General features: G+C 40.5%; 1 protein-coding gene across 2 annotated transcripts; it reads left to right on the forward strand.

Moving 5' to 3' along the window:
- Positions 1 to 26: 26 nt before the first annotated feature.
- Positions 27 to 10374, forward strand: LOC135346695 (uncharacterized). 2 transcript variants are annotated; one of them, XM_064544405.1, is made up of 16 exons: positions 27 to 281; positions 2025 to 2171; positions 2295 to 2444; positions 2876 to 2977; positions 3033 to 3146; positions 4275 to 4418; positions 4613 to 4837; positions 4995 to 5099; positions 5189 to 5225; positions 5359 to 6870; positions 7101 to 7701; positions 7815 to 8061; positions 8253 to 8286; positions 8496 to 8561; positions 9683 to 9757; positions 9815 to 10374. In XM_064544405.1, exons 1-16 carry the CDS (start codon positions 72 to 74, stop codon positions 10162 to 10164), a joined length of 4119 nt encoding a protein of 1372 aa, XP_064400475.1. In that variant the 5' UTR covers positions 27 to 71; the 3' UTR covers positions 10165 to 10374. The 2 variants fall into 2 exon arrangements, with proteins under 2 accessions (XP_064400475.1, XP_064400476.1); XM_064544406.1 differs by lacking the exon at positions 3033 to 3146.
- Positions 10375 to 11819: the final 1445 nt, after the last annotated feature.

Raw genomic sequence — 11819 nt, forward strand, 5'->3', positions numbered from 1 at the left:
CTCTGGCCCAGCCCCTTCCGATCATGTGTACGTCAGAGGTATGTGTACGTGTAGATCTAGCAGATTTGAGGATGGCAGCTCAAGTGAAGGCTAGCAGGTCAAGGCACAGGGACGCCTTGCAGGGTATTATACTGACTGCAGTATACCTCAAGCACAATGATCCCATTCACAAAGCAGTGGAGGTCATTAGAGACCAGAGGCTGGATGGAAGGAAACCTTCTAAGGAAGGCCAGAAGGGTGGACTGCAACTTTTGGATTTCTTACCCCAGAAAGATGCACAAGTGAGTTTATCTAGATGCAACTGCCGACTGCCGTTAATTCAGATAATAAGGTAGTTTGTCAAGTGTGCTATCTAGTTAGTGTGGGGCATGCAATGCTTTGTAATTTCCACCGTATGGTTATGCTAGCCTCGATTCAAGGCCGATTAAAATACGGCCTGGTACCTATTGCAGGGGTGATAGTGCGCATGCGCTTCAAATTACCCAGAATATGGGTAATCGTACTACGAACGTAAAACCTTAGTAAATTATACAGGAAATTAGTCCGTTTACTAAGAATATGTTCCGTAATACTTTATCTCTATGTGAAGCTGTGGCTTATGCCGTCTATTGCGTTGGTCTAGAAGGCTTGAACACTAGTTTTAAGACAGAAGAGGCTCTCATCTACGTCTAGGATGGTCCTATAGCCGGGTTGTCTTCGCGAGTAGCAGTTTGAGGCACCATACACTTCCCATAGCCTGTACAGATCCAAGGTAAGACATCCTGACCATACAACCGTATTAGAGGTAGATGAGAGCCTCTTCTGGCTTCAGACTAGTGTGAAAGCCTTCTGGAACAACGCAATAGAGAGCTAAGCTGATGTACAAAGATAGAAAATAGATGAGAGAAGAAAAAAGGGGATTCCCCAGATTCTGGTGGAATAAACTAACGCATGCGCACTAACACCATGCAATAGGTACCAGGCCGTATTTTAATCGGCCTGGAATCGAGGCTAGGTTTATGCATACCCTGTATATTTCCAAATGTCTTTGTACCTGAATATGTATATAATTATTATGCACCACACTGTATGTCACATGGGACCGCATTCCTGTGGGGATTGTGGTAGTGTGGTACTGAGGTTAGTTTTGCCTATTAAGGTTACGGTATAATTATACTAACTCAAATTTGCGTGTGCAATTCAGCTGCAGTAACGGAGTGATGGTCACTTGGCTTCATTTTCTAGCCCGAGGAAATTAAAAGGACAGGGCCGCTCGAAACGTTTTCCCCGAGAGAGTAAATTGAAACAAAGAGTAGACACAGCCACATGTATTTATCTGTTGTAGGCTAATAAAATAAAATGGCGATGTAGAGTAGCTAGTAATAGGGATATATTTCTGGCTGCATGTGTACGATCTCCATGAACAGAATCTCTTCGAGTGGCCATCCAGTAACTCTTAATTTAAAGCATCGAATACTGGTCAGAAAGACAACATTGAAGCTATAATTATGCATCAAGAAAAACTTAGACGTCAGTAGTTTTTTCCAGCTAACCTCAGACCTCTTCAATGGATTTTTACAAGACATGCAAACTCTGAGCAATCGTTGTTACTGTTCTCTTTTTATTCATGAATAGTTATTGAATGTAAAATAATGTTGTGATAAAATAAATACCGTATAGCGGGTAGAGTTCGTTAGTACACACTTTCGTATCAACTGCCCAATTCAATGTTTTGTATTTTATTTGCATAGCTCAAAAATTTTGAATTTTCGTATGATATGCTCTACAATATGAAAATTGTCCACCCTATGAAAATAACCTGCTATACAGCATTGTATATGAATTATACATGAGCAATTGAATGATTACACTGTAACCCTAGTAGATTGTGTGCAAAACTACGAAAACCTGTTAAACGAATGCAATTATACATGTAGTATACTTGTATATAGACGTACAGTACGTACGTATCCAACGTCATAAAGTAGTAATCACGAATCGTATGATGTCTTCATAATAACATCACCCATTCTCCCCTGGTTCAGGTTGACTCGGACTACAGGTCCCATTCACCCCTCATGCTAGCCTGTGAGTGCGAACTTCAAGATGGTGTAGACACCCACCAAAAAGGAGACGTAGACAGAGTCAGATTGCTGCTGGACCTAGGAGCATCTGCTGCTTTCAAGAACAAGGTACACCGTTGTTAGATTTATTCTGAGCAGATCTACTGTCACATGCAGCTGTTTGATTGTGATGCACTTATTAAATGCTCTGTCTGGTCTTATGCATGGTATTTAATGAAATGTTTTTTCCAGGAAGGGCTGAATGCTCTCCACATTGCTTGCAAAACTGGGAACCTGGAGATCTGTCAACTCTTGCTCAAGAAAGCAAAAGATCAAAATCACTTTGGGGAAAAGAAAACCTTCACCTCCGATTTGTCTATTTTGGTCAATGCCAAAGAAAAGGTACAATTAATGTCACTATTATAAACAGGTTATAAATGGGTACTAATTTTAGCGAATTTACCGAATTTGTAAGTAATGCTAAATTATGTCCGCACTAATAATAAAACGCATTTAAAAATTATGAATCTCACTAATTTTCTATTACGAAAATGTACTTTTGAGAGTTAGCCCTTTTTTCATCTGTATCTGACTCCCAAACTTTCCATCCAATCATACTTTTCATTTTTCGACAAACATTGTGTAAATGAATTTCTTCAAATCCGCCAAAATTAGTACACCCTAAAAACAGTGAAAACGCTAAAATTACTACAATGTACCTGTCTATAATAGTAACCGGTATTTTGTAGAGGTCAGACATTACATGCATACAGTGCGTACATACGTTACACATAATTATATCTGGCACTACACGTATGATAACCCTCCCCCAGAGAGGCTGGACTCCATTGATGTATGCTGTTCAGAAAGACCAACTGGAAATTGTTACCGAGCTGGTAGACACTGACGTTCTAGAGTTCTCGAAGACAAACAAGGTCAGTAATGAGCCATATGATGTAAGAAAAAAAATTCAAAGTATTGGTTCTACAGAAAGGGGCTACATTCCTCCACCTTGCTTGTCGTAACGGCAGTGTCAACACTCTGCAGTACATTATCACACACCCTCACTTAGTATCCAAGAATATGTTCACAGCAACTGATAAGGTTCGTACTACCCTAGAATTAAAGCTTTATCATGCCTCGGTAATTAAAGCTTTATCATGCCTCAGCGCACATGCACAGCAAGGTACACATAGGGTAGTGTGTGTGTGTGTGTGTGTAATGCTGATGTAACTGCTCTACCGTAGCCTTGAAATTTGGCTCGTGGATTTGCAAATTTATAAAGCTTATTTCTCGAGTTATGGCTAGTTTTGCTTCTTAGAGGCCATTGAAGTCACTTTAGTCTCAGTTTAGACTTCTGCGTAGCAAAATCTGTAGCTAGTTGTCTCTGCAGTAGAGCGCTTAGTTGGCGGAGTGATAAAAGAGCTCCATTAATTGCCAACATAATTATAAGCAGCCATAATTATTGCATCAGTACTGCACATGGCCGCTACCATTTGTTGTTTTGAGCTTTAACTTTTAGCATCCCTTTTTTTAGCAACAATTTACGATTGATCATTTCCTACTCAATTCATCATTCCTGCGTGCAAATTCAATTATTCGTTTCCACCAAGGTATCAGCTTCGGTCGTGTATTATTGGTGGTAGTAAATATTATTTACCGCCTGTTACTAACCTCGTTCCCAGTAGCATTGGTGCTGCGGAAAGTGAGTATTATGCACACGTACTTTAGGAAGTTATTTGTAAGCAGCTACTCGATGGTGTGTTGATGTTCATAAACCGTATACTGGAAGTAGAAATTTAGCGTTACAATTGGGGAAAAATGGCCTGGGAATGAGGCTGCTCACCCCACTCATGCATTAAGACTTTCAAGAGAAAAATAAGGCGAACAAAAAATTATGGTAACATACATAGTAAGGCCTGAAAAGCAGTGGCGGATCCAGGAATGTTGAGAGGAGGTTCCAAAACAGTTAAAAAAAAGGTCATCACTTTCCTAAGCAATGAGCATGCCCATTAGAGAGCCCTGCCAACATAATTACAATTGCATGACTAGTAACTACAGATCACGATCATTCAAGCTGAGTTGCTAGCTATAGTAAGTTGATCTCCCAGTGTGTTCTTGTGTGAAAGGGGGGTCCATGGAACCCATGGAATCCGCCACTGAAAAGATTTAAACAAAATACATGTACCTGTACTGCACATTATGCTTGAATTGCTTGAATTCTACTCACAGAAAGGCTGGAACATTCTTCACTATGCCTGCTGTTCTGACTTTGAACAGGACGGTCAGAGTTATGTTCAGTGGCTCTTAGAGACAATTCCTGATGAGATTCTCAGTGACGCTGACAAATCAAACCTCCTGTCACAAAAGAATGATGTACGTAACTGGGTGGTTAGGATCATACATATCCTTATTCCATTCATCAGTATACAATTATAAGATGACTTCCTACACATGTATACATGCGTTAATACAAGAGTTCATTAGGATGAATGAACTCTTGATAGTTATAATGAAAAGCTCTTGTTGTCGTATATACATGCAGAATTTGATGTATTTGCTGTACGTAGGCTGGCTACTCCCCTCTGCTGACAGCGTGTGAATATCAGAAGGTTGCTGCGGTAAAGTATCTGGCTGGGCGGTCAGATGTGGATGTGTCAGACTACGTTAAGGAGGATGAGGGAGGGGTAACTGGAGAGAAGAGTGCTCTCCATCTTGCAGCTATTCATGACTCAGCAGATATTGCCGGAATCCTCCAAAAGGAGGGATGCAAGATTGATCGAATTGATTCACGGGTTAGTGTGAATCTTTTTTTAGTCTCTTAACTCATTTATAAATATCACTGTGAACATGTGTTACTGTAATGTGTGTGCTAGCTACAGTTGTGTACTTACGTAGATATACATGTATGCCGATGCCAAATCAAATGATAAACATGGATTCTCGTTTCAGGGTAACACGGTTCTACATGTAGCGAAAAGAAAATCTAGTGAGCAAGTGGAGAGAGTCATTCTTGAAACTACAGCCGGTCAGAAGCTTCTAGAAGAAAAAAATCTGGTATGTACAATTACATGTGAAATCCTTGTATAAATGTAGTGTGTTGAATTTATGCTCCGTCAGTTAAACCTTTCCCCCCACACACACAGAGTGACCAGCTGCCCGGGGATGTGAAGCCCCAAGACAGTGAGTGCTCTTTCTTATGTCATTCCGCGCATGCATATTTATAAACATAAACTTTTACGTTTACAGTACTTGTACATTCCTACATGTTGAAACATAGCATTATAGTCACTCGCTATTTGTTTTTTACTCATAGTTATTCCTCCCGAGATTGTGAAACGTGGACCCATTTTTGTTGAGCGTTACATGCGAGCTCTAAGACAAGGGAAGGAGAAAATTCCTCGATGTGGTCTACTGTTTCTTGGGCAAGAACGCAAAGGCAAGACAAGTCTCTATAAACTGATTGTTGGGAAACAATTTGATCCGGAACAAGATTCGACTCGTGGAATTGACAATAATGAAGTGGATACAGTCGATTCTCGAGCAGTCACAATGAACTGGTCTGAAAAGAGTGCGGTAGACCAGCAAAGAGAGAGGGATGATTCTCATGCGTTTGCTGTGCTAAGAGAACTCCCAGATGATGAGCAGCATGATCGATCATTCAAATTTCAACAAAAGACTGAAGAGGAGCTCCTTAGCAGCATTGAGGGTATCAACCGTGATATGAAGGCTCACTATAAACGAAAACCCAGGCTACAAGACCTTATAAAAAAAATCTTATCTGGCGATGGCGATGATTTCTTCAATTATAGTGATGATGACTCTCTTGATGAGATGCCATCAGATCCGATAATTCCAAAATCGCCTGCTACAAAACCTGCTCCGTCTGTTTCAACAACAGTTGAACCCAAGAAAAATGAGGTTTTTTCCAAACCTTCACCCAAGCCACGAGAGCCCAAAGTTCCCTCACCCCGTCATCCAAAAAAAGCTGTGTCAGATCCACTACCTGAACCTTCTGAGGTTGAACCCCCTGCTCCCACACCGTTGGAGCTAATTGTCAGCATACCGGTAAGTACACGTACAGAAGCTAAAAATGTCAATAAGGTCTTGAAAGAAGGAAAGAAGGATCGAAAAGAGCCTTCTCTTCTACTGAATGTGCTGGATTTTGCTGGACAGAAGAATTATCGACCGATGCATCACTGCTTCATTAGGAGACGATCCATGTACATTGTGGTGTTCAATTTGCAAGATATGTGCAAATACATTCAGCAAGCTGACTCATGCCAGTCACCACCAAGTCCTGTTGAAGAGATACGATATTGGCTTCACTCCATTCATGCACACATCTACCCACCTGAATCAAAAGAAAGAGGAATAGATGAACGCCAACGGAGAGTTGTGCTCGTAGGTACTCACCAAAATCCTGGACAGGATGGTCGAGAAGTTACCGAAGAAGATTTCCGGCAGATTGACAAGTTGTTAGCTGAAGAAATAGTAGCCGATGTTCGATGTGTCGATCACCTCTGCAAAGTTTCTGGACGATGGTTTATTCCAGTCGAAAACTCACTCAAAGATCCAAGCAAGAGCGGAGCAAGAATGCTTCAAAACACTCTTCATGACATAAAGAATGGGTTGCAGTTTCTAGAAGAATCTTACCCACTACCCTGGCTACGGTTCGAAGGCAGATTGATTGAAATGAAGAAGACACCCAATCAAAAGAAATGTCTTCCAGAGAAAGAAGTTGTTGAAATTGCCGAGAGTAAGGGTGTCTCAAATCCTGGCGATGCCCTAGAGTTTTTTCATGACATTGGCGAGATAATTCTTTTGCGTAAGTTTTGCTCACAGGTATACTGCATGTACATGTGTATATACAAGCCTTTGAGGCAGTATAGTATAGCTTAGAACCTGTGCATTATTTTTACCTACTTACATATTAGCAAAAAAATTTGTTTTGCTTGCATGCCATTGAATTTTTCCATCGAGCACTATAGCTACAAAAAGCATATGCTGAAATACATGTAGACCCATCAGAACAGTATTATCACTTTTACCATGTAGGTAGAGTGTCTAAGCTTTTTGTTACTGAGGAAGAGTCAAAAAGTATCTCGGATTTAGTGGTCATTGATCCAAAATGGCTAATTGGAATCATGCAAATCATCATGGAGCTACCAGAAAATTGCGGGCTTATTACAGGGAGGGAGCAGGAAATGCTAAGACGGCATGGTGAAATTTCTCTTAATGTGCTCGAGCAGTTATGGGGTGATTCAAAGCATGATATTCTCAAATCGAGTGCAGTCAAAGCTGAAAAACTTGCAGTGGTTTTACAAGCATACTGTTTGATTCACTCAGCTGCCAGTTCTGATTCGGTGGATTCTAGTGGCAAGTTGTTCATCATCCCTTCGATGCTCCCCCACATTACAGACGCCGAAAAGGAAAAGATAGCTCCGAGTCACCTTCCTTGGATTGTATTTTATTTCGACTTCCAAAGGTTTCTTCCTGAGGAAGTATATCACCGTTTGGTTTGCATGCTGATGGCGGAAGCACAAAGGGCGGGGAGTCGCAGACAGTTTCATTCCCTGTGTTTGTTTGACAGGGTTCACAATTGTAAAATGGTGGTTGAGCTGGAAGCTCTTCTACACAGGATAAAAATATCTGTGATGTAAGTGTTTTACCGTTTAGATTATATTTTGCAGCAGCTATTTTGCCTCTATATGCACCTTAACCACAGTGTATAGACCAACCTGTACATTTTCTAATTCTGTATGCATGCAGTGTGTCTGGAGGAAAGTTGGAGCCTTCGGAGTGTATCAAGCTGGTGCATGACAAATACCTCAAGAGGATTTGCCAAGAGAGTGGTCTTCAAGGCTTGAAATATTACGGGGGTCCAATGCTGCCATGTTGCTGTTCTCAACCGTCAGTCTTCACATATGTCACATTTGACATTGGCAAAAGTAGTGACCTGACTATTGAATGCCTTCAGTGTTTGAAGCAGTGCGAGGAGAATGAAATGGATGATGAAGTAAGGTGGTACGAATAAGTTTTAATATCTTATTTGATTGTGGGTGAAAAACCCTTTGCGATCTAACATTTGCATTCTGGCAAGGATCGTGTGTATAGTTTAAATGATCAATGCTTGCAAAGTTGGCATGTTAGATGCTCCCAAAACATTCTAGTAATTATGGTAGCTAATTTTTCTTTATCGTTTTTCAGATGAAAAGCCTAGCTACTCAAGAAACACAGTCAGGTAAAATTCACTGCACTCGATGTAATATTATGTATGCTGCGTAGTCAACAATATGCTATAATAGTCAAGTATTTGCCTTGCATTTAATCGAACATCACTGGCCACGAGAAGTGTGGAGGTGTCAATAAAGAAGGATAGCTACCGTTACTTTAGTAACATGCAATGTTAAAACGTCTTGAATTAGTTATACTTGTGTGCTCATTCCACAGATGACCAACTAAAGACGAGTGGTCCACAACAAACCTCTGCATCCAAACCTGATGCAACCAAACCAGGTACGCATGCATGACCATGCACATTCTGGGAAGGGAAGAAGTGTATATAGGATTGTCCATAGATATACATGTACACATAATTATATACAGTATTTGATATCAGTTGATCATGAAGTACGTACAACGTTGTTTAGCGGACCTGTATACTCTATAATTATACCAAGGGCATATAATTATCAGGCATGCAACTCACTATAATTTTGTGTACAAGGCAAAATGCACCGAGATTGTATACATAGATTCCAGTACGCAACAGCAGTCAACGTTTATGTGTGGGTGGAATGTCTGAAAATAGCTGTGCTGTATAGCAGGTACATTTGGCGACTATTTGCCGAATAAAGGTGCACAATTTCAATGTTTTAGCTTGCAATACATGTATTGATATGCATGATCATTAAAAAGTCGCTAATAATAGTTCAATTGCCTCCTTTGCCATTTTTACCTGCATGCTATACATTGTATGTGGTACACAGGGTTTCATACAGGATTTTTAGCCAAGCGGGAAATGACGACGGTCGTACGCCGTTGAAAATTTGGGGGTCCGGGGGGCAGCCCCTGAGAAAATTTGGCAGAATGATTGTCTAAGGTGCATTTTTGGAGCAAAGCAGAAAAGTACTCAAATTGACCTCTAGTGTGTGTACAGAGCCTATGGTCCCACTATGTACATGCTCTGCTTATGTTGTAAGGTTTAAATTTCAAAGGGTATCATCAGAAGTATCATAATAATAATTGTATACATGCATTTTGTGTATGTAATCTCCTGTCTGAACTCTTGAACTGTACCATGTGCTTGATTGGATATACATGTATGCACTCCTGATGTATGTAAGAGGCTTTTTCTCAATTGACTGATACACGTTGAATAATCATTATAGCTACATGTAGATCTATCTGAATCACTGTACAATTTGGTATGACATCATTAATTTTTCATATTTCCAGGGGGATTTTGGTCAGGGGGAAATCCCAGGGCGCCCCCCCCCCTGTATGAAACCCTGGTACATGTATATGAATTTGTATTAGTCTGCATGCACACAGTGTGAGTCCATGCCCTCTCCTGATATACCCCCTTGATTAATTATACCAGTACATTTACATGTATCTGTTCCCTTGTTTACCAGGTAGTGCTGACAGTGCAACGATAAATGTGACAGCACCCCTACCGACCACACCCTCCTCACACAGCTCTCTTTCAGGTATGAAATAACCCAAGTTTGCATACTGAAAATGTGGCAATTTGAATTAACTCACAGGAGCTGGTGGACAACAGACAGTGACCATTGAGGAATTGAAGAAGCATACGAAAGTAACTGACTCTCAACTTGGTACTAAAATTGAAGATAAGTGTATGTATTCCATTTCGGAATACTTTGAGAATGTAGATGACTATGTGGTGCTACTGAAACTAAAGACTTGTGACGAAACAGATGTTAAAGACTTGGCAAAACTTAAGAGCACAAAGAATGCCATGTTCAAAGCCTTGAAACATTGGAGGGATCCCAACCCCTACACTGCCACTTACGGAGACCTGGTGGAAATATTGTTAGAGGCCAATAAAGGTCATGTTGCTGATAAGATTTGTGAGTTCTGTGCTCGATTATAGACCAATGTAAAAGTACATGTAGTTTACTCAGACAGTTATTATTTTTAGCGTTAATACAAAAAATGTAGATGTATGCAGTACAGTACTATTATTATTTTCAATATACATTGTGTTTAGGATCACTATTATAATAATTATAGTTGTATGTTTTTTCTTTTACATGCGTATAATTATAATGATAATCGCATGTTGTCCTATTATTCACTGTGATTCGTGATTAATCGCGTAGCACGTCGTCATTAACGACGTGCATTACTGCCTTGACGACCGCACGTTCGAATAACGGCCGCGGCTAATTTTTTGTACTAAAACTGCAGCTAAAAAATGTCCTTAAAACTGCATCACAAACGTTGCCATACTATTAATTATGCTAATCGCATGTTGTCCCTGGGATTCGTACAGTGATTAATTGCGTATCAGTAATTGCACGTCGGCAAGGCAGTAATTGCACGTCGTCATTAACGACGTGCAATTACTGCCTTGACGACCGTACGTTCGAATAACGACCGCGGCTACTGAAACTGCAGCTAAAATGTCCTTAAAACTGCATTACAAACAATTAACAATCAATAGTATGGCTACTCGTGACAAGCAATGGCAAGGATACTAATTGCACGAGGCGTATATTAATCCCATATTGCACTCTTAGCCATACTATTAATTAATAGTATGGCTAAGAGTGCAATATGGGATTAATATCACGAGTAACAAGCAATGGCAAGGATACTAATTGCACGAGGCGCAGCCGAGTGCTATTAACCTTGCCAGTGCTTGTTATGAGTGCTATTAATCCCTTATTGCACGAGTAGCCATACTATTGATTGATTGTTAATCGTTTGTGATGCAGTTGTAAGGACATTTTTAGCTGCAGTCATTAATGACGACGTGCAATTACTGATACGCGATTAATAACTGTACGAATCACAGTGAATAATAGGACAACACTGCGATTATAATACTAATACTGAGTGGAAGCTCAGACCTATTAAGCACACATTTGTGACTCTACAGTGAACTGTAGTTAAAACCATGCATGTGCTTATTTACACTGCATGCATTTAAATCAGGTACCAACTATCCCAAAAATTGGCCGGGACTGTCCCAGATTTGGCACCCCTGTCCCTTGTCCCGAAAACTGCTATTTACCTCCGATATTCCGGATGCTGTTTCTGAACAGGGTTACTAAGCTGTAATAAATACACTATTATTTCCAGGCTTATCAAGTCTGCATGGAAAAGCTTGGAACGTACTGCTAGAATCTTCAAACAATGAACAGGATAGCTAGCTCGATCACTCCAACAAGACTGAAAGTAATTATATACTACAAAGGTGCACTAATAGCCTGGGAATGATTGAACCATGAATGATAGGAACGAGTAGAACATAGTCACACGGAACTAAATTGCATGCATGAACATGCATGCATATGTACATGTAGATCGATCTTAGTATATACCGGCTTATGCACTTGTCAAACTAATGCCCCACCCCCTACCGGGGATTAGACCAATCGCATGATCTAATCCCTATACCTTGTTGGCGTGTTACCGTATAGCGCGAAATTTTCGAGGCACTTATATTTCGTGGATTGGCCTCTAAAAGCCATTTCGTTGCACAATGTTCGCGGAATGACTGCTTACCGGAAGCCACGCCTT

This window comes from Halichondria panicea, chromosome 13 (genome assembly GCF_963675165.1).
Source record: "Halichondria panicea chromosome 13, odHalPani1.1, whole genome shotgun sequence".
Lineage (NCBI taxonomy): Eukaryota > Metazoa > Porifera > Demospongiae > Suberitida > Halichondriidae > Halichondria > Halichondria panicea.